Genomic DNA, 23,778 nt, shown 5'->3' with positions numbered 1-23,778 from the left:
ACAAGTGGGCGAATGTAACGAAGAAGTTATTCCTACTCTACAGTGGACCCTACGAGATTCTCCAGGTACATCGGGAGAACTGTTACACCTTAAAGGAAGTGTCAACAGGTATCAATGTGGGAAACTACAACATTAATCATTTAAGGGCCTACCACACACCAGTGGTGCAAAATATATAAGATCAGAGTATACAAAATAGTTAGCTGTATGTATACTGTACTGTTATTGTGCCTAGAATTATTAATAAGATTTATGTGTAACTGTGAATTTATACCGGAAGGTTATGGTGTTAGTCAGCTGAGTTATTTTTTTTTAATTTTGTGAACTCAGTTGATTTCGGCTAGGTGAAGCGTAGTCTTCCTAGCATTTATGTGGTTCAGTACGAGAGTAAATGCTCTTGTCCTTAGGCAGAGACCTAGAGGATGTACTGTGAACCTGGTGTACTGTATGTACATGTTTATTGGCAGCACCTAATAGTTCGGTTCACACACACGAATTAAGTAATTTTAATGTACACTGTCAGTACAGGCTGTATATTGGTGCTAATGTATACCTAGGCAATGTTCTGTTGTAAACACAGACACCCTGACACACTGTGTGTAAACAAACAAGAAAGCACTGTAGAAATAGAAAATAATGGCTTACCTTGTTATGATCCATGCTACAGTTTTTTTTTACCTACCTATTTCCTAGGCATTCCTCATTTCTAACACTTTTCAATCAGTAGTAAATCATGCTGACTAGGATTGTAATCCCACAGGATTACCCTATCTAAGTGGATATTTACTTCATCCACAACTTCCTAGATATCACACCTGAAGAAAGAATTAGCTATATAGCTGGCTAGAGAGATCACCTTCACTTCTCTTTAGATTAATTTTGACAAGAAAGAAAAATGCACATTGTCGCGAGGCTCTTATCTCTGGCTCTCCCAGAATGGCCTTAAGCGTCAATCCTGTTTCCTGCCTGGGTGAGAAGGGAGTGGCCCCACGTTGGGCGCCACTAATTGTCGCGAGGCTCTTATCTCTGGCTCTCCCAGAATGGCCTTAAGCGTCAATCCTGTTTCCTGCCTGGGTGAGAAGGGAGTGGCCCCACGTTGGGCGCCACTAATTGTCGCGTGTTGGCTCTTCTCTGGCTCCTCCAGAACGGCCTTAAGCGCCAATCTTTAGTTTGCTGCCTGGGTGAGAAGGGATCGGCCTGACTGGCGCGAGTAACTTCTGGCTGGAGGTTCCTAAGAGGGTTAGGTAGGATTCTCCCCCACCTTGGGATGCCCTGAAAGTAGCTCCCAGTGTCCCTCTCTGATGCCTACTTACGGGCTGCGGCTGGTTTGGCTCTGCGGTCTCCCAGTAGTAGGGCTGACCTGCTTGCTGGCTGGTTGGCTGGCTGGTCGGCTGGCTGGCTGGCTGGCTGGCTGGCTGGCTGGCTGGCTGGCTGGCTGGCTGGCTGGCTGGCTGGCTGGCTGGCTGGCTGGCTGGCTGGCTGGCAGACTGGCTGGCTGGCTGGCGGCGGGATAGGTCCCCGTGGAGCTCCCTCACCCCGAAAGGACACTCTCAGATATGCGGTACGAGATTTATTACGAGTACTCGCGGTTGGTACCGACAGCCTCCCGATACACACTAACTCGCGGACTCGGTTGTCGGTCTTCTGCCCTTGGCTGGCAGGCTCGGCTGCCAGCGAAGGCGCGGTGAGCGGTTGAAGGCGCGGTGAGCGAGGCTCGGCTGCCAGTGGTGCCTCGAGGGCACCGACTGACTTCCTGGCCCAAAGGCCGGCCTTATATACCCCTCCTGAGGGCCAGGGCGTGACGTAGGAAGGGCCGAGGGTTCCAAGAATCACGGGCGCTTCCAGGAATTCCAGCCGGCCTACGTGACTTGGACGGACCTCGGCTTGGTGGGTGAGGGGAAGGCGGGTGGAGGCGGCTGGGCAGACGGAGGTGGGTGAGGAGGGGGAGGCTGCGCGCGCACCCGCTCGGCCTGGCGAGAGAGGGGTAGGCGAGGGGTGGCGGCCAGTAGGCGGTGCTGGGTGAGGAGGGGGAAGCTGCGCGCGCACTCGGCTGGCCTGGCGAGAGAGGGGTAGGCGAGGGGTGGCGGCCGGTAGGAGTGTGCGCGCGCACCCAGCTGGTTGGCATGGCAACCAAGGACGCAGCGTGGTTGCCCTGGCAACGGCGACGCGGTGGTGGCCGGACGGTGACTGCTGTCGCGGCCGTCAGTGGCGGCGGCGCGCACACGTGTTTAGGAAGGAAGGGGCTGACGGCTTCGTGATTATAGACGTGCGCGGCACGTCGCACGTCAAACCCCCTCTCCTTGAAAAGGCGGCAGCCACTTTCCACGTGTGCGGCCTGATCTTCGGGGTGGTTCCTCCATCCTTCCTTCCATCTTGGGGATGATGCCTTCCACGGTGCTCCGTCTTCTGGGAGATGGGGATACGGGTAAAGGCAGGGATGACCCTCAGGTTGGGCGTGAATGATGGTGAAATGATACATGTCCCTCCTACCTGACTGATGATAGGGGGGAAGAAACTAGCTCTGCTTTCCGATGTGACTAGGGGGCTCAAATCTAAAACGTGCAGCCTAGTTCAAACTCTTTGCAATATCTCTAACTGGATGAGGCTCTATCTTACACGCTAAGGAACCAGAGCCCAGGCTACACCATCATCATCGTTTGTGTCCTTGGAAACATGGTGTGCCCTGCCAAGTTTACAAAATTTTTTTAATCTTGGGTTGGTTCCTATCTATTTACATATACACATTATGATTATTGGGCTCTAACACATGTTTCTTAAGCTTTATGTACACTCTCTTTCCCTGGGGACGGCTGTCGGCTTTAAACATTTACAATTTCCACATAGGTACAGGTACATTTCTTAGAGTGGAGCTCTTCTTTCGCTCTTACTGCTATACATTGCATGGTTTGAAAAATGTCTACCGTAATTGTCTTTGTCATTCTTGCGGCTTATTTCCTTTTTCGTTGATCCTGCACCCGCACGCAGGAGTGGTCAGGTGGCTTATCGAAGCCCCTGAGGTGATGAGGTTTGCGACCCCATACCTTGTTTAAAAATGGCCATTCGCGCACTCACTACACTTACTGTTGGTGCGGGGGGCGGCTGATCCGGTACCTCCCGGGTCGGTCCTCGATGGCCGCTCTGCATACTCGCCATGGCTGCTCTCGTTGCTGGGGTGGCAACTGGCTGGCGGCAGGGTGGCGCCATGCTGGAATGTCGGTGGCAGCTTCCGCTGGCACTGGGTCAGTCCTCTGGGTAGACTGCTGGTTCGGGGTTTTTAGTTGGGGTAACTGGTCCAGGGTTTGGACTGGCATACCCGGGAGAGGTGTGTTGTTGTCCTGGTGGTCCGCAGTCCTGGCTGGTGGAGTCATCTGCTCCACAGCCTTCTCCTTGGCTGCTGGGCCGGACGGGTTCAGGAGGTCCTTAGCTGACTGGTCAGCCTGGGAGGGGATCTCCTTGGGTTCCGGCGACCTTTTCTGCCCTTTCCGGGTTCCTGGTGATGGGCAGGCCGAGGTCACCGGGACGAACGGCATTCGGGTGGCCGTTGCACCATGCTGGGATGGTGGTGGCCATCCTTGTCAGAACTGGGCTTGATGCCTCGGTAGGTAGGCCTGCCTGATGGTTCCCCTGGGGTGGCTGGTCCAGTGTGTCTTCTGGTCCGGCCGACTGGGGTCTGCTGTAGCCTGAGCCTCCTGCAGACCTGGTTGGGGGAGGCGACTGCTCCCCAACCTTCTCTTTGGCTGCAGGGCTGGTCAGGGCTGGGAGGTCCTTAGCCGACCGGTCGGCCTGGGTTGGCCACGGGTTCCGACGATCTTGCCTGCCGGTGCTGGATACTTGGTGGACAGGCTGAGGTCGCCGGGCTGAATGGCATTTGGGTGGTTGTCGGCTCACGGGTACTGGTGACTCTGAGGTTGAGTTCAATAACTGGGTCTTCCACTAGGTCGACTCGGAGCTTCTGAGGGAGGGGCTAGTCCTCTGGGTGGGTTATTACTTTCGGTTCCGCATGGTGCAGTGGTTCGAAACCCCTCAAATCTCCCTTGTCTTCTTCCTCTGCAGGTGAGATGGGAATTTGGCTTCCATCGGGATCCTGTTGTAGCCATTATGGCTGACTGAGTTTTCTGGGCGCCACTGAGTTTTGGGCAGTCTCAGAACTGGCTGATGAGTAAGTTATCTCAGGGGGCAGCTGTGGGTGGCCGTCTACTGACAAGTCCTAGAAGTGGCCCCACGTTGGGCGCCACTAATTGTCGCGAGGCTCTTATCTCTGGCTCTCCCAGAATGGCCTTAAGCGTCAATCCTGTTTCCTGTCTGGGTGAGAAGGGAGTGGCCCCACGTTGGGCGCCACTAATTGTCGCGAGGCTCTTATCTCTGGCTCTCCCAGAATGGCCTTAAGCGTCAATCCTGTTTCCTGCCTGGGTGAGAAGGGAGTGGCCCCACGTTGGGCGCCACTAATTGTCGCGTGTTGGCTCTTCTCTGGCTCCTCCAGAACGGCCTTAAGCGCCAATCTTTAGTTTGCTGCCTGGGTGAGAAGGGATCGGCCTGACTGGCGCGAGTAACTTCTGGCTGGAGGTTCCTAAGAGGGTTAGGTAGGATTCTCCCCCACCTTGGGATGCCCTGAAAGTAGCTCCCAGTGTCCCTCTCTGATGCCTACTTACGGGCTGCGGCTGGTTTGGCTCTGCGGTCTCCCAGTAGTAGGGCTGACCTGCTTGCTGGCTGGTTGGCTGGCTGGTCGGCTGGCTGGCTGGCTGGCTGGCTGGCTGGCTGGCTGGCTGGCTGGCTGGCTGGCTGGCTGGCTGGCTGGCTGGCTGGCAGACTGGCTGGCTGGCTGGCGGCGGGATAGGTCCCCGTGGAGCTCCCTCACCCCGAAAGGACACTCTCAGATATGCGGTACGAGATTTATTACGAGTACTCGCGGTTGGTACCGACAGCCTCCCGATACACACTAACTCGCGGACTCGGTTGTCGGTCTTCTGCCCTTGGCTGGCAGGCTCGGCTGCCAGCGAAGGCGCGGTGAGCGGTTGAAGGCGCGGTGAGCGAGGCTCGGCTGCCAGTGGTGCCTCGAGGGCACCGACTGACTTCCTGATTTTTTTTTTTTTTTTTTTTCCTAACCTAAGTTAAAACTAAGTGTGTTTGGGAGGGGTCCGGGTTAGGGAGAGACTCTAAGTGCGTCTCAGGCCGAAGCCTATACGCTCTAATCATGCAGGGGGGTACCATGCAGAAAAGGGAACATGCATCGTGTGCTAGGAGGGGGATTGGCCAGCCATGGCAGCGATTGGCGCCATGACTAACTCCCCTCACTGACTATTCTAGACTAAAACTAGATAAGTTGGGCCCAGGTAAAACCTGCATAGACACAGGGAAAACCCTGGGCACTTACATGCGGGATGCAACATTTCATGCATTAATTACATGCGGGTTGGCTACGGGAATAGAAGGATGGCTCAGGAAGAAGAGTTGGAAGAGTAGAAAATATCTACTAAGCAAGGGCGGGCACTTGGACATTTTTGTCCGCATTTGGGTGTTTGGTCATGACTGGTTTTTAGGGGGCGACTTCGTCGTTTCCCCCAGGCTGCCAGCCAGCCAGGTGAGCTGAAAGAAAGAAAGGTACATCTTACAACTATGAGTTATATGGCCGCAGCACCCAGGTTGCCCCAGTTACCACGGCCATGTATGCCCGACACATTGTGCTGCCAGCCTGGGCATGTCAATCATTGGCTAGTCCAATGTTGATTATTTGCACCGCAGGACGTGGTCAGACACATGGTCGGACACCTATTCTTCGATAGTGAGTCTACTCACTTAATAATTAAAAATAAACATTCCTATGAGAGTGGGGAATTTGTGTGTTGGTGTATCCATTAGGGCCCCGCTGGGCCAAAAAATAATTAGGGCCCCGATGGGCCAAAAAAATGCATTTTCATTAGGGCCCCGCTGGGCCAAAAGCATGTGTGTCGCCGGATTCGCTAGGGCGGGGGGGGGGGGGGGGGGAATTTAATTCTGTCACAATGTGCTGCCAGCCTGAGCATGTCAATCATTGGCTAGTCCAATGTTGCATATTTGCACTCCAGGACGTGGTCAGGCACATGTTTAGAATTTTATTACTTAATGCTAATATTAGGACTTAAAGTTATGTCTTGAGAAATTAAAATGCTTAATACTAAGTCTGGAGCTGCCAGAAATACGAGTGTAAAACTGCGCGATTCTTAAGCAGAATTTTCTCGCCAGTCCGCAACCACAGAGTTGGGGTCGGGCCTCGGCTGAGCGCAGGTGCGCTGTGATTGGCCGGAGCCTCCAGCCAATCACGGTGGTCGATGCGCCAGGATGGATTTCGGGCGTTTGTATTTTTGTGTTTCGTCGGGATCATAATTTCCGAGTGAGGAAATATGCGGATTTAAACTATTTACGCATTTATCGTAAAAAGTTTGTGTTGTACGAGTGTAAAAGTCTTGCAAAGTCTCTGACTCGGTTTCACGATGCAATGCTTCTACAGGGCAGTATCGTGGGGCGTCTGTGGCGATTCGAATGCACCTATTCTGAATCCTCTGCAGTTTTATTAGGTGTGAGGGGGCAGCTGTTGCCCAGACTGGGGCTGCATATGTAATTATTGGGCGTATTAGAGCATTGTACAGCAGTAGGCCGGTTTTAACCTTGCTGCCGCATCGTCTACTCATTACTGGGTATAGTGCACTGATCCTAGCCTGCGCTTGCGCTCGCCTAGTGTCAATGTGATTGCGCCAGAGTAGTTTTCTATCCATGTGAACACCTAGATATTTCACTACATCCTTATGCGGTATTTGTTCGTCAAACAAACGTATTTGTGGCCTGCGTTCTACAGGCGGGAGATTTTTACGAGTAAATACAATAGCCTCTGATTTCGTTGTATTTACTTTTATACGCCAAGTCGTGCACCATTGTTCGAACTCAGTGAGCGCGACTTGCAGTCTGTTGGTAGCTAGCTGGAGGTTGTGGGACCTGCTATACAGCACTGTGTCATCTGCATAACAGCCCAGCTTTACTAGTCGGTGTGCGGGGCGTGGCATGTCACTGACATATATATTAAAGAGTACAGGGCCTAAGATGCTTCCCTGTGGTACACCTGCTCTTATTTGTTTTATGTCTGACAGGGCTCCTTCAGTAGATACTCTAAAGGTTCTGTCTGCTAAATAGGACGCGACTAGTTTAATATAACAGTCTGGAAATCCTGTTTGGTAGAGTTTGTAGATTAGCCCCGCATGAAATACTCTGTCGAAGGCTTTTTCTACGTCTATAAACGTAGCGACTACATAATCCTGTACATTAAATGCGCTTGTGATTTCTTCTGTCAGGCGCACGAGCTGATGTACTGTCGAGTGTGTACTGCGAAAGCCGAACTGTTCATCCGGCAGTATGTTATTCTCGTGGATGTGTACATTAAGTCTGTGTAGTATAATACTCTCCACGACTTTAGACACAGTACTTAGCAGACTGATAGGTCTGTAATTCTGTGGCAGTGTTTTATTTTTACCTGGCTTGTGAAAGACTATAACTCTAGCCTCTTTCCACTGTGAGGGAAAAATATTTAACCGAAACATTGCATTTATGCACTCAGCTAGATATTCGAGTGTTTCGTTCGGGAGTTGTTTGAGAACAACAGCCTGTATGCCGTCATTCCCGGGAGCTTTTCGCGGCTTCATTTTCTTGATAGCACGCTTTATTTCTTGCGCCTGTGTAAGTAAAGGCTCAGAGGTTGTGGGCAGTCGCAATTTAACACGGAGTTCGCGGTAAATTTGCGCCGTGAATATCCTATCGCAGGGCTGCATGTTGGGCTGGAAAGCTGCTTCCAGTGTGTCGGCGAAAGCTTGTGCCTTATCACAGGGCTGAAAAACTACACCATTGTTTGTTTCAAGGGGCGGGATTTTGTCCGATTTATTTAAAATCCGCTTCGTTATTGTCCAGGCACTTCCGTCCTGGGTGTCGAGACTGACTTCCTGGCCCAAAGGCCGGCCTTATATACCCCTCCTGAGGGCCAGGGCGTGACGTAGGAAGGGCCGAGGGTTCCAAGAATCACGGGCGCTTCCAGGAATTCCAGCCGGCCTACGTGACTTGGACGGACCTCGGCTTGGTGGGTGAGGGGAAGGCGGGTGGAGGCGGCTGGGCAGACGGAGGTGGGTGAGGAGGGGGAGGCTGCGCGCGCACCCGCTCGGCCTGGCGAGAGAGGGGTAGGCGAGGGGTGGCGGCCAGTAGGCGGTGCTGGGTGAGGAGGGGGAAGCTGCGCGCGCACTCGGCTGGCCTGGCGAGAGAGGGGTAGGCGAGGGGTGGCGGCCGGTAGGAGTGTGCGCGCGCACCCAGCTGGTTGGCATGGCAACCAAGGACGCAGCGTGGTTGCCCTGGCAATGGCGACGCGGTGGTGGCCGGACGGTGACTGCTGTCGCGGCCGTCAGTGGCGGCGGCGCGCACACGTGTTTAGGAAGGAAGGGGCTGACGGCTTCGTGATTATAGACGTGCGCGGCACGTCGCACGTCAACATTAATCATTGAATTTCACTTGTTTACATCACACAGATAGCACTCAGTTTGGTAATTCACTGTCTATTTCTTGATGTGAAAAGATTCTTCAGTGATGAGTGTAGAATGTTATTATTTGTTAATTGACAAAATATTATTAAATATCTGTGAGGTAATTAATAACAATGCTAAAAAGCTAGTGATGTGAAAATGTGATTTAATGTTGTTTTATGGGAGACCAAATGAAACAATTATGATTACTAAATATAATCAGAAATAACTGTAAAATATTAGAATATGTGCATATAAATGTTATGTCAGTGCAAATATCTATAAAATGTTTGTATTTGTTTGTAATGACCAGGAATGTGCTATTCCTATATACCAGCAAGTCATTTATGAAGTTCTAGTAATCACTGTAAATATTTATTTAATATGTGCATATCAATGTTATTGTGTTTGAAGTTTAATTATGTGTTCCTGCACTGAAGTTTAGTTAATGTTTCTAAGAACAAGTTGATTGTAAATATAATATATATATCATAATGAAACAAATGTTTATTGTTATAGGCAGAATTCCAGGAAATGTTATTATTTCTGCCATAAAATTAATGTACTAACATAATAATGTTTAATAATGAAGTTTAACAAACAACTATTTCAATTGATGGTATGATACCAATTGTAATAAAGCAAAGCTTTCTTTGGCTGGGTTAAAATTAATTATTTTCAGCCAAAATAACTAAATAGTTATCTATTGTTGTAGACAAGTAAAAATTATCACATTTATGTACACAGCATTTTATCATGAACATGGAAAAAAATACCCAGTCTCAACAATAGTCCACATCTGATTTCCACTATATTATGTAGTTGTGTTATTATGTTAATGAATTATGCTTATTTTATTTAATAGTTTTGGTTAATATGAGTTGTGTCAAATTATGTGTGTTTAATTTAAGATTTTAAATTTTTAATAATTAGGCCTATTTTAAACCAAGGTTGCTTACCCATTATTTAAGGTTAGTTAGGGTAGCAAGTAAAGAAGAATTTTTACGTTCCGGTGTCTGCAGCGAATGGAGAATAAACTGTACGAGGTAGTTCACTTGGACGCTTGAAGTTAAAAAGCGCGGGTGCATTTAGAGGCTAATATATAACAGTTTAATGAGTGTTTATAGTGTACACGAGTGCGCGGACGAACTACGGACCGAGATGAATTCTTCTTGATCCTCGTCTACTGCATGGGGTAGTAGCATCAGCAGTGACAGCGTCCACCACATCTGTCAGGCTTTGGGCATGACGTCCCACCGCAGGCCTGGGGTGGAGCGGCCGAGAGGTATATCCAGGCATGGGTTGTCTGGAATGGCTGCCTCAGTCCTCGCTAGCCTGGATCACGATGTCTTTGTGGTGACATCAGTGGTTGTCATTGGCTTGGACGGCGTCCCGGTCAACAGCGTCCAGCGACGGCGTGTATCTGCACATTGAGCGGTATTGCTTAGTACCCGCCACACAACACTTGTTGATAGCAGCCTCGTAATTCCCTGCAGAATCAACTCCTACCTTGTAACCAGCGGCAGAACGAGTTTTCTTCTTTGTTCCCGAGACCTTCAGCGAGGTAATAGACACCTCGATTCACGACGCCGGGTGTTTGTTTACCAGACACTTGTTGATAGCAGCTGCCTGCTCCCAGGATGAAGAAATATGGTGTGAGCCGTTACGATTCTCAACTGTCACGAAACTCAGTGTTACCAACTTTTGGCAAATGTCAAGTTTCAGTGTTTGAATTTGAAATTATGGTACGACCTAAATTAAACCAAATTTAAGGTAATTTTGGTATGAATTAAGGCCGAGAGCGGCATCTGTGATAATACTAATTATCTCAGAACACTGAAACTTTAGTTTAACTATTTTTCAGTGTTTATTTATATGTCTTTCAAGTGTAATTATCTTTAGGGTTTATTTATTTCTCTATGTTTAATGTTGTGCAAAGATATGTGACTAAGAGAAGGTGATTTTGTCTATGGATCGGCGGATCTTTTAAAAAAATGGAAAGGAGTGTGGATTGTTAACGATATAAGTTTGAGAAAATAAAATGAAGAAGGAAGTTTTAGTGGCTGGTATCAGCTATATTATCAGCTGATAGTTCACTGAATAAGTGAACTGTTGTGCCCCTGAGCCAGGGCGAATGCTATGGTAATATTTAATTACCGAGGCTACTTTTATCCGCTGAAATATAAGGTGCCAAAAGTCTAATGTATTCAGTACTGAAGTTTTGTGTTCGGTGAGCCCCTCCTATTAACTGTTTCGGCATAGTATTTTATTTCTCTGGTTTTCATTATGGCACAACATAATTATTTTGAATTTCGCCTAGTGGTCCCGATTTAAAGACTCTTGTGTACTCCGAAGTAACTGAGTTAGTTAATTTTTTTTATTCACTTTAAATACTATTATTTATCACAAATGAACTTTTGATTTTGGTTGTGCCCAACATAACTTTATAGTTATCTTTTATTTGATTTCTAATGAGTCATGGATAAGCAACCTAGTTTCTCAGTGTCGAAATAGGTAACCTTGGGCATAAGCCGCAATGGAAAATTACTTATAGTATAGTAAACATTTATGATTAATATAGTAATGTTAAAGTGTGGCGCCCATATAAACTTAATATAGTAACTATAATTCCTATCATATAAGTAAATACAATTATAGAGTGACAACTCAAGGGGTTTCATTTTGCTTCGAAACACATAAGAGGTTACCCTATAATATTAGTATAAATTACAATGTTTTATTAGCTTTTAATTATAACAATATTACGTATCACATTTTTAGTTTTTCACAAAGCAACTGTTTAAGTAACTTACAGTTACTTTTCTCAGACCTGTAACTGTAACTGGTTTATTTTCAGTAGTGTAACTTGTAGTTGTAACAGGGTTACATTTCCAATGGAGTATTTTTAACTGTAACTGAGGTTTTTTAAAAGTAACTTTCCGGTCCCTGGTTTCCGGCATGCACGCTAGATGTGCTAGAATATGACCCGGGGCTGCAGGTGGACAACCAGCTGCGTGATGCAGTGTTCCCGACGGTGCTGTGTCCGGCCGCGCCTGTTGCCGTGCCGGGGCCAGGCCGCCGTGCCGGGGCCCAGCCGTGCGTGCAGCTGGCCGTGATGAGGCGCTCCCACCCTGCACAGCACCTGCACGTCTACAAGTGAGCTCAGCGGAACACTTTCACAACACAGCTCCCTTATCTCATCAGTGTTGTCCTCGGCAGTTTTCACTTCTGGTACCGATACAGTATTAACCCGAAAAAATGTGATGATTTTTACTAAGACTGCTGAAACTAAGAATCACATTATAAATGCAAATTCACATCTGGCCATTGAGAAGAGATTAGTTAAAAAAAAAACTATCTGCTGTGCCTCTTTAACTGCATCACTTTTGCCACTTTATACTGCTGTTAATTACTGCCTTCTGAACCTTCTCTTACTTGAAAAACTACATGCTCTGCCTATAAACTGCATCACTTATGACACTTTAGTCCATGTCTTCCTGAACCTCAACTCAGGTGTAACAGATGAGACAGGATATAACACTTGGGACGGGATGAGGGAGAGGGTTAAAATGAAGTTTGTTGCAGGGTTACTTCTGCTTCTCTTCACTGTGGCTACTGGGGAGGCAACCAACCCCTCCCCCTCCCCTCCTTTAACACTCCTAGAGACTACAATGTATTAGTTCATTTTCTTTGCTTTCTGAATTACCACTTTTCAACTACAGCCAAGATACACAATATTTTTTCTGACTGTGGCTTGGTGTTTCCAAACAGGTAGTGTAAATCATTTTACTGATGAAAGTGGCACCAGAAAAGTTCTAGTAAATACAGGAATTATATTTACTAATTTCAAGTACTATGTACTTGAATTGTGATTTCCACTCCATGAAGTCTTATTCATCAACTCATAATCAAAAAGTTTTGTTAACGAATTTTTATGACTAATGATTGTTCACTGTTCTAGAAAAACTGGGATGGAAACTAAAACTGTGTTCTACTTAGGGTTTATCCAGGAATTTACTTTGAGATGAACAGGGTATTATTTTTATATTGTTTGCCAAAAATTTAAGTACCGTGTTTTGTCACATAATTGTTGCACATTTTATACTAAAATCAAGTTTGAAAAGTAAGGGTGCCATTTTTATGCGAAAAAAATTTTTGTTAGATAAAGTTATTTATAAAAAATCCACCCATTCATAGAAAGTATGTTATTTAAAAAGTAGAGTATACAAAAGCATGCCAAACAATTAAAATTAATAAGTCATGCAACAAAAAATTCTCTTCAACTTTAAATAGTAAAACAAAATCTGTGACTCGAATGCGATCCTGAACTAACGCATAACTATTGTCATAGTACACACTTACCACGAAAGCGTGCAGGCTATCAAATGTAGTTAACTTGGCACTTGACAGAGAGTGCGCATTGCATGCAATTGGTGAGATATCAATATGATACCATATTCGACTATTTGTGCGCGCTCTATTCGGGAAGCAACATAACCACCGAATAAATATTAGATTTATACTTTAAAATATACAGAAAAAATACCTTTACAAAGCTTTTGGAATCTAATAGCGGAACCAAATACATCATGAGAAGTTTACGCGAGGGTTTGACGCCCTAAAATATTGGTGCGATGATTATGCGTGTGCGACGACTATGCGATAAAACACGGAAGTGTCAACTTTTTGTAACAATTTTTTTAATTTTAGATTGGATGTCCAAACAGCTATTTTACACATAATTTATTGCTAAAGACAAAAAAACATGAATTACAAAAAAAAAACTTAATTGTGATTGAAAAGGCAAATGGAACATCTTTTTCGCAAAACTTTCTTTTTAGGAGGGTGGTAGATATATTCCAATACCGCCCTCTACACACCCTGGCCCCTTCATGGCTATGCCAATAAGGGTGAATTAGGCCTTGCCATCTTGTATTTTACAATTTTTTATGTGTTCTTCTTTCAAATTCCTGGCATGACACACCATGAAAATTGTTTTAAAAAGAGGTTATAGTTTGGAACGGTTGGAGAAATTAACATTATTTCTCAGGAGCTACCACAACCATGATAATTATCACACAAGTCCACGCAAGTGGATTTCAAGCCCATTGCCAATGTCAAGCAATGAAGTGTATTACAGGTGCTGTACTGCAAGCTGTAGACTAGTATTTTTTTAATGTTTGTCTCGCACCTACTTCCCAAATCTCATCCCCAGTATTCCGCAATCACTATTACCAAATGATGCCACCTGTGCCTGTTGCTCAAACAGTATTTCCCTAACCTGCAATATTACAGTACTTAAAGTAGAGTTGTGCCGCTACCGGACACTGGTATCGGATATCGGCCAATAGTTTGCTCTCGGCCGATACCAAGCATCAGGAGTGTGGCCAGTAATTATAAATGTTGATTGTAGAATCAGGTATCGGTAAAGGGTATCTGGGTATGAGCAATGGAGGTATCTGAACAGCCCTGATTTACAAAAACCAAGATGGCGTGCATGTCAATGAAGCCCAAGAGGTGTGACGGTGGCTGTGGGGGAATGTTTGCCAAAGGTTCGTGAAGCTGCTGGTGCAGGAATTCTCGCTGCAGGTGGACCGCAGCTTCCTGCTGGCCGTGCACGAGCTGCTGTCGCCATGGCACAGCAAGGACAGCACCACGCTGCGCATACGCGCGGACCTCGCTGTCGTGCATGTGCCCATATCAACCATCGCCGCGCAGGTGGGTCTGTCGGCGGCGGCAGGGAAACCAACTAAGCACTTTTAAATCCTGACTTTTTTGTCAGTCAAGAACATTCTCAGATGGAACTACGTACTTGAAAAAATTAATTTTTGTGCATTTGAAACAACACTATTCTGGCATCTGGCTAGCCACTTTTTTCTGATTACTAAAAATACTTTTTTTTAGTTTCTTCATAAGCCTAAATGTCTTCAGAAGGTTTATGGTACTTTCAAAAATGTCTCAAGATGTCTCAGAGTACTTATTTTTGTTCTTCAGAAACATCAAAGAAAGCTTAATTGTATCTTGTCGTGTGTATTGTGATTCCTTTAGGGGATTGTTGCCTTTCTGTAAATTTACCAAGAAGACGACTTCAGTATGCTTTGGTACCGTCATAAATAATGTCTTAAGTGAAATTTTGTGTATTTTCAGTAGGGGTGTGCGGGATCCCGACGCTCCGGGAAAAAAGTCGGGAAAATAGGCTTCCCGAAATGCCGGGCGGGAATTTTATTGCTCCCGAATTTTTCAGGAAATTGTTAAAAAATTTACAAATGTTTACTAATCATGTGAAAATGTTTTCTATCAATTCAAGCTGTTTTTACAACAATATTTTTTATAGATTCGTACATTTTTGAAGGGTTTCCGTACTATTTAAACGCAAAACATCTTTTAAACGTATGCCGATCGTAGCGACAGCTGTGGTGTGCAGTGAATTATGATATTCGTTTACACATATCTAATTGGAATATAAAAAACGTACATGGAGTACCTTAAATATTGTATGCGTTCATAAATATATTTCTTCAAGGGTACAAATTTGCAAGATACGTGAATAGTCAGTTATATAACGTTATTGCCATCACCATCGAATATTTAACCTAAAACCACTGTGTGTTTTTAGACACAAACAAAACACATGCGCAATCCAACCTTTTCGCCAAAGATATAAGAAATACTAGACTTGCGTTACATAATGAAGCGTAACCGTTCTCATTACTTGATAGCAGTGACGATGTAGAGAACTGTATTGGCACTTTGAAAAATATGAAATCACGTAGTTTTACACCACTGCTCACGAGTATCTAAACATCTATGATTTTGCTTTGGGAGAAAAAAATAGTTGTTTACTGTTTAGTTTGGCGGGCTTTGTCGGCTGACGTTACGTTATTAAGGCTTGTGCAAAGTATCTGTCCCTATTTTCGATGCCGTTGTATATTAAAACAAACTAGCAGCCTACAAATAATGGAGGTCGCAACCGATCAGCTTGTTACTTGTAAACCTAAAAGTGTTTGGAAGTATTTTGAACGTCTGACAGACAGTAAATCCCTGGCAAAGTGTGTCTCGTGTGAAAGATTTTTGAGATGCGAGCATGGTAGCACGTCTGGATTACTAAGACATGTCAATAAACATCCCTCTATAAAAAAAGAATTTGAGTATGCTAAAAAATATGAAGTCGCCGCTGAAAAAAGGGCAAGTGAAGCAGACAAAAGAAATAGCAGCAAAAAACAACTAACTTTGCAAGAAACGGTTGCATGGCCATCTTCTCATATCAGAATTAAAAATTTGCTTTTTTTTTTTAATTTTCCCGATCCCGTCCCGTTTCCCGCGGGAATAAATAATTTTTCCCAAAAATTTCCCACAATACAAAAACCTATTCCCGCACACCCCTAATTTTCAGCTTTAGAAATGTACTTAAGTGAACTTCTGTGTATTTTAACCTATTAGTAATTTATTAAGAATTTTTTAGTGTAGTTTTATCTTTTAAGAAAACTTTTTTTAGGTGTGTTAGTTAAGATTATTTAAAAAAAATCAGAGATATCAAAAGCTGGTTTTGGTGGAGATACCTAAACAGATTTCTTGCTGTAAAGAATAATGTATTTTCAGATCCTGTAAAATGTTTTTATATTTATGAACAGTAATGTAAATTATTTCATTATCTCGTAAGTACTAAATCATATCTGGGTTTATTCTAATGTGTTGTAATGACATTTCACAAGTTGCCTCGATTAACTGAGATAATGTGGACCACAGCAACCTCAGATAACAAAAATAGAATAACACTGATATACTAAGAAAATCAACTTGGTTTTCAGTTGGCCTTAAGTATCATTTTTGGAGGCGACGTTTTACAGCTTTTCTGTAGTGTAGATACTTTCACATCACTCCACGATTTGTACAAAGAAACAAATGTAATCTTTGATGTTAATTTTCTTTGGGCTTTCAACAATGTTTAAATCACTTTCTCAGTCTGTTCTTTGTTTCAACGAATTTCTTCCGGAGGACCATAAAGATAATAAGAGTCTGATTTAGTGAATACAACTATGACAATGAAACGATAGCCATGTACAAATCAAACGAACAGTATGCTCGCGGCCCGCTATCTTTCCGAACTGTTTATACGAAACGCAAAAGGGGCACAAGTAACACTTCACACAACAAGGACATAAGTCACAAAGTCCGAACATTCCGCCCCCATTGTTAGCTCCAGGTAACAAACACAAAGGTATATACAGCAAGGAAAAGAAAGCAATTTGTTACAGATTACATGATCTTGTTGAATTCTGTCCTAGATCATAACCACTGTCCTAGATCATAACCATTGTCCATTGGCAAAGGGCACAGCTTAATCAGTGGACGTTGCAAGACACATGTAGCAGTCTGGATAGTAGCCACCCGGGGGATTCGGTCTGGTCCTGGGTGAAGAGCTTCAATTCCAGCGAGACCCCATTTGAGTGGAGGGGTGTGCTCATCTTTGATCATGACCAAATCTCCAATCTCTGGCTGACCACCTGGCTGTATCCACTTGCTTCTCTGCTGGAGTGAGTACAAATATTCCTTTCTCCAGCGTTTCCAGAAATCTTGAATTATACGTTGGACCAGCTGCCAGCGATTTAATCGGTTAATGTTGAGGTGGGTGATGTCAGGTTCGGGTAATGATGTTATGGGCTGTAGAATCAAAAAATGAGCAGGTGTTAGGACATCAAGTTCTGACGGGTCTGAGCTGATCTCACAAAGAGGACGAGAGTTTAAGACCCCTTCGATACAAATCAGGATGGTCGAGAGCTCTTCATAAGAAAGGATCTGTAAGCCAATGACTTTAGTTAAGTGGCTTTTAACAGACTTCATGCCAGCCTCCCATAACCCGCCAAAGTGCGGTGCTGCTGGGGGGTTGAAATGCCATGCAATTCCTTCCTGACTCAGCTTACTGCTCACTTCAGTGTTATGGGTTATCTGTCTTACAAACTGGTAGAGTTCTTTGAGTTCTCGATGAGCTCCAACATAATTAGTTCCACAACCACTGTAAACATGGGTTGGCCTTCCCCTACGAGAGATGAAGCGTGAAAATGCTGCCAAGAACAAACTGGTTGAGAGATCAGAAACCAATTCCAAATGTAGGGCTTTGGTGGCAAGACAAACAAACAAGCATAAGTATGCTTTTGTGGAATTGCAACCACGAGTGCGGTCGTGGTAACCTGAAAGGGCCCACCATAGTCCACATCAGTATGGTGAAAAGCAGTCACTTGTTGGACTCTAGGAGATGGAAGTTCTTCCATGGTTGGAGTGAACGGAGAGGGTTTAGTGCGGAAACACTTAATACACCCACGTAAAACCCTTTTAATGACAGAGCGCGCACAAAGAATCCAATATCGTTGGCTCAGGATGGCTTGCAAAGTTCGAGGACCAGGGTGCAAATGTAAACAAAGAAAATGATTGATTACCATTAACGTGAATGGGTGATCTTTAGGCAACAGTATAGGGTGTTGAACAGAATAGGGAAGGGATGCCTGACTTAACCTCCCTCCTACGCGGATGATACCCACGTTATCCACGAAGGGGCACAAGCGCCGAATTTGATGAGAACTGCACTGCCCCTTGTCCAAGTTAACCTTATCAGCTGCAAAGCATTTTTGGACATGTCTGATGCAAACGTCCAAGCCCTTTTGCAGTTCCGTAGTTGTCAACGGTCCCAGAGAGCGCCTTTCCTTAGGTTGACGACAGTTGTCTCCAAACCGAAGGCAGTAAGCAACAACATGCTGCAGCTTGCTGAAGGAAGAGAATCTGGCAATAAATTCTAGGGATACCTCTGACACACAACTTATTGCTGTAAGTTTTTCTTCACATGCAATGGCATCATCGATTACCACACTACCCAGGGTATCGTTTGGCCACTGGCTGTGAGGCTGTCTAAGCCATGGAGCTCCAGACCACCACAGATGATGATCAATAAGTTGTGAGGGCAACAAGCCACGGGATGCACAATCTGCTGGGTTGTTTACAGTGCGAACATGTCTCCAGAATTCCTTTTAAGTTAAGTCCTGTATGATGCTGACACGATTTGCCACAAATGTTTTTCATCGGTGGGGTGATGATGCAATCCAATGAAGAACAACTGTTGAGTCCGACCACGCATACACTTGCATGATGTCCAGCACCCCCTTGTATACATTTGTCACGAAACTGATTAGCTTGATTAGCTTGGCTAACATCACAGCTGCACACAACTCAAGGCGAGGCTGAGAGATCCTTTTCACCGGTGCTACTCTTGATTTTGCCATCAATAGTGAGACCTTGATTCTGCCATCTGAAAACATTGATCTGAGATAGATGAGACACGCATAGCCAACCTCTGAACTGTCACAAAACCCGTGCAGTTCATGAACAGCGTTTACTGAGCCTGATACACACAGAGGCAGTCGAAGTTGTGACAACGAAGACAGTTCAGACTTAAAATCACACCACCTGCATAAGACCTTTGTAGGAAGCTGTTCTGTTCATTCCATCCTGCTCCTGTGAGCCACAACAACTGTACAAGAGACTTGGCAAACAAGAGTATAGCCGTCAGCCATCCAAGGGGATCAAAGATCCTGGCGATATTTGAAATAATTGCCCTCTTGGTGCTTGAGCTGTTTATTGGAGTCATGTGATAAGAAAAACAGTCTGAGCTAGGGTTCCACTGTACACCAAGCACTTTCACCACAGCTGGCTGTTCTTTGTCAAAATACATAGATGCTGGGGATTGTAGCAGGTCTGGGGAAAGCCATTCAAGCACTTCACTATGAGTGCTTCCTGAGATGGAAGCCACCAGCTGTCAATCAAGCAATTAGTTCCTTTTGAAGAGTAATGGCTTCTTTAACACTATGGGCCCCTGTGACAACATCATCCACATAGAAATCAGACTTCAAAACATGAGCTGCTTGAGGGAAGTTACATTGCTCTTCTTGGGCCAGTTGATGCAAGGTGCGAATTGCTAGATAAGGAGCAGATGAAACTCCGTAAGTAACAGTCTGCAAACGATAGTCCACTATAGGATCGTTTGGAGAACAACGCCACACAATTCGCGGGTAATCTTATGCTCCTTGTCCACCATTATTTGCTGATACATTTGTTTGATGTCTGCAGTGAATACAACTTTGTGTACACGAACCCGAAGCAGAATTTCTGGAACATCTGTCTGTAATTTGGGCCCGGTCATCAGCATGTCATTTAGACTCACGTCTCACTGTATCTTAGCGGAAGCATTGAAGACAACGCGCAGCTTGGTGGTGGTGCTTTCTGCCTTGATAACTCCATGATGAGGAAGATAATAGGCTGACTCAACATCATGCAATGGGTTGGCAATTACCTCCATGTGACCACTCTGCAAGTAGTCCTCCATGAAGGCCTGGTACTCTGTACGCAGTCCAGGTTGCTTGACCAGACGGCGCTCCAAGGTCTCTAGACAGCGAACAGCGTGTGCTCTTGAGTCTCCAAGTATTGGTTTAGGTGAATGGAATGGCAGGGAAACCATGTAACGTTCAGAAGGTTCTTGATGGTGAGTGGTTTTAAAGAAAGCCTCGCAGGCTTCATCTTCTGGCGATAGATGTGCACAGGTGGGGAAGTCCTCTATTTCCCAAAACCTTTCAACCACAGTTTCCAGATATGACGGAGGGCACATAGTCGATACGAAGAGAGTGACACCATGGTCGGTTGGTACAATGGGACTGGGCACTTTACCCATAAGAATCCAACCAAAAACTGTATTCAGTGCGACCGGTGAATCCACATTTTTTACTAACTTGTGCCCCGTGAGTATATATGGAAACAAATCTGCTCCAATCAAAATATCAATAGAACTTTGAGTAGCAAATGTCAGGTCAGCCAAACTCAAATGAAGTACATGATCCCACATGTCAGAATGTACAGGAAATGTGGGCAAATCTGCAGTTATTTTCAGTACAACATATGCAGCAAGTGGCAGTTGTGGGTTTGTTTTGCCAACTGATTTAATGCAGCATTTAACTAATCCCTTTGCTGTGTGTAAGGGAGCTTGTGATAGTCCATAAATTGGTAAGAATGCCTTCTGACGAGTCAACCCCAAAAGCTGGGCACAATGTTCAGTTATGAAGCTCGACTGACTGGCTGAGTCTAAGACTGCTCGAAAATTCTGGTAACCACCGACACTGTCTTGTACATCCACCAAGGCAGTGGACAATAACACGTTTCTGGGTTCTGACTGACCAGGTCTCTGAGCTGTAGCCAATGCATCAGCTGGTGTAGGTTTTGCTGCTGCAGATTCAGGTGGGTAATGCTGAAATGAAGTTGCTTCCTCTTTCAAAAGTGTATGCGTGTTGGCTTCAGTGAAGTGCAAAAGCGAGTGGTGTCTACTCTTGCATGAGTGATAGCTGGTTTTTGACCAACACTGTTTCATTTGATGAGATGCTCCCAGGCAGTTTAAACAAAGGTTAAGTCTCTTGACAATTTGGTAGCGGTCTTCTGACTTGCATTGTACAAACTGTGGACATTTGTAAAGTGGGTGGTCACTGTCACATACACTGCACTTTACAGCAGAATCAAACGTGTTTCCAACAAACAGTGAAGTATGTTGAGAGCGAGACTGAGATACAGTGCTATAGTGTGCCTGCCTTACTCGAGACCCTGACTTACTGGAGGCTCCAGACATTGCCTCAGAAGCCCGGCGATGACTTTCAAGGAAGGCTAAAAACTGAGCAAATGTAGGCATTTCTGTGTCACTCCCAGAAATATGTAGTTCCCATTTTTGACGTAACTGGTTATCTAGCTTCCTTTCCAAAATATGTAGCAAGAGTGGGTCCCAAGAATCTACTGCTAGTTTCATAGTACGCAATGCAGCCATATGTTCATTTAACACTGACACCAAGACACTTACTGAAGCAGGATGAGCAAGAGACACTGTAGATGCTTGCATAATTGCATCAATGTGGTGTGACACAATAAGCCTGAGATTGTTGTATCTCTGTTCAAGCAAATTCCAAGCTATTTTGAAGTTCTCATTGATCAATGGCAGGGATTGAATAAGAGAGTGTGTTTCTGGTGACAGTAATGTTTTAATGTATGATAACCTTTCAATATCGTTCAAGTGAGCATTGTTTACCACCAATGTGGTAAAGAGGTTAGAAAAATTAAGCCACTCCTTCCTGAGAAATGTGGTAGTTTTATAGTTGGAAGAGTTACTTGAGATGGGTTGTGCGAAGTTGGTGCTTTCGTACCGTCATGCAATTTATTCTTGTTGCACGTGGCAATGTATATTGCCTGAACACGATAATACGTGTCGTCGAAAGCATTTAGGCGATCACTGTGCTGTTTTTTGTTGAAATCCGAGTCATCTTTGAGCAACATTTCCAAAGTCAAGTGATTGTCTTCAAAACAAGTACGCAATTGTGACAGATTACGACACGTTGCGATAAACAACTTACGTTGCGTATCGTCACTCTTCACTTTATCGGCAAGTGCATCGGCACGAAATAACCTGTTTTCCCCACGCTCGAGACGTATCTTTAACACTTCTGTCATGTCATTCATTTTGCCGTTTAATGCACAAAACCGAAATAAAGCTAATGAAAGTCTGATAAATAAAGTATTCACCAACACTGCGACAACATGAGATCAAAAAAAGCTATCACAATAGATGAGCGTCACGAGACAAGACACAAATACACGCGCAATTACTGGTAAATATCCGGCCCGTGTGGACCAATGTTCTTGGTTTCAATGAATTTCTTCCGGAGGACCATAAAGATAAGAGTCTAATTTAGTGAATACAACTATGACAACGAAACGATAGCCATGTACAAATCAAACAAACAGTATGCACACGGCCCGCCATCCTTCCGAACTGTTTATATGACACGCAAAAGGGGCACAAGTAACACTTCCACACAACAAGGACTTAAGTCACAAAGTCCGAACACAGTTCTCAAGCAAATTTTTCAACATCCTTGCCAGTAATGATGCTTCAGGTCATCTCGGATAATACGAATACTCCATTGATCGAATCTTGGTAAATCAAGATGCTAGATGCTACTGTAATTATTTCATAAATGTGGTGAGAGAATGTGATTGTAACGTCCACCTGGCTATGGAGCACCAGGAGACAAAAGGGACGGACAGCTGAAGGCGCGTGGTGTTCCCAGAGCCATAGCGACGGCCCAAAGGTGGTGTTGGAGTACATGCACGTGTCTCCCGTGAAGCTGCAGTTCAGCTACTCCCCACACGGACCAGCGCCCGGCAACGCGGCCAGCGTCCTGCACTACCTCCTGGGCTCCGTCGGCGAGGTCAAGGCTGTCAAGCTCAAGTGAGTGACATCCGCTCACCATTGCATTATTCCGTTAGCAAGTATTTAGGGGTCGTCCATTAATCACGTGATGTTTTTTTAGGAAATTTTTAACCCCCCCTCCCCCCTAGTGATTTGTGGTGAGGTTTAAGACTACCCCCCCCCCCCCCCCCCGCCCCCTACAAATCACGTGTATTTTTTCGGTACAAAATATTTTTTTAAAAATTTCAGAATATTATCTTTAAATATAGGTATAATCTAATTTAATTCTGGAAAATTAAGCACAGCATGTATATTCGGCGCCAAAATCACAGTCTTACTGGCGACTGGCAAGCCGAGCCGGGCGGGGATATTGTTGCCTGGCTACGGCGAGTCAAGGTCACGTGTCGCTTTTCGGTTTAGTAGAAATCGCGTGAAAAAATAAATACACGTGATATCTCTCTACACCCCTCCTCCCCCCTTGTGATATTTCGTGATTTTTCCGAAACCCCCCTCCCCCCCCCCCCCTTTTCGAGCCTCACGTGATTAATGGACGATCTTTTACTGGTAGTTTAGATACATTGTTGCTGGTGAAGTGTTGCGTGGGACTTTTTTTTTTAATAAATAGTGTCATTTTCCAATATGTTTTTTTAACTCCAAATGAGCACTGTGTAAAAAACTTGTGCCAGTATTTAGCATTTTAAATGAAAGTTGAATCCATAGAAAATTTTGCCTGAATTCTGGATATTTCATTGAATTTTACATAGGAGCCACCAAAAATATTTTTCATTTAATGGTATTTGGTGTTAATTTATTTGGTAGACAAAATTTTTATTGGATTTCGTAAATTTTATATTTCAATCACCTCTTTTACTGCTATGCAAACTTTCTGTGCATTATTTTATAACATTTGAATTACAATCAAATACATAGAAGCATCAATCATCCAAAATAATTCATTACTAGGGGTTATCAGATAACTGATTT

The 23,778-nt window shown here is 44.8% G+C and overlaps 1 protein-coding gene across 1 annotated transcript in view; it reads left to right on the top strand.

The window, feature by feature from the left end:
- LOC134539961 (intermembrane lipid transfer protein VPS13A-like) overlaps positions 1-23,778 on the top strand; it is a 392,760-nt gene that overhangs the window by 335,817 nt on the left and 33,165 nt on the right. The window contains exons 53-55 of the mRNA XM_063382355.1: positions 11,527-11,684; positions 14,081-14,246; positions 22,673-22,833. Of these exons, the coding sequence (XP_063238425.1) occupies positions 11,527-11,684; positions 14,081-14,246; positions 22,673-22,833 (485 nt within the window). The remainder of the gene's footprint in view (positions 1-11,526; positions 11,685-14,080; positions 14,247-22,672; positions 22,834-23,778) is intronic.

Source organism: Bacillus rossius, chromosome 1 (assembly GCF_032445375.1).
Source record: "Bacillus rossius redtenbacheri isolate Brsri chromosome 1, Brsri_v3, whole genome shotgun sequence".
NCBI lineage: Eukaryota > Metazoa > Arthropoda > Insecta > Phasmatodea > Bacillidae > Bacillus > Bacillus rossius.
This window is presented reverse-complemented; position numbering and strand designations above follow the sequence as displayed.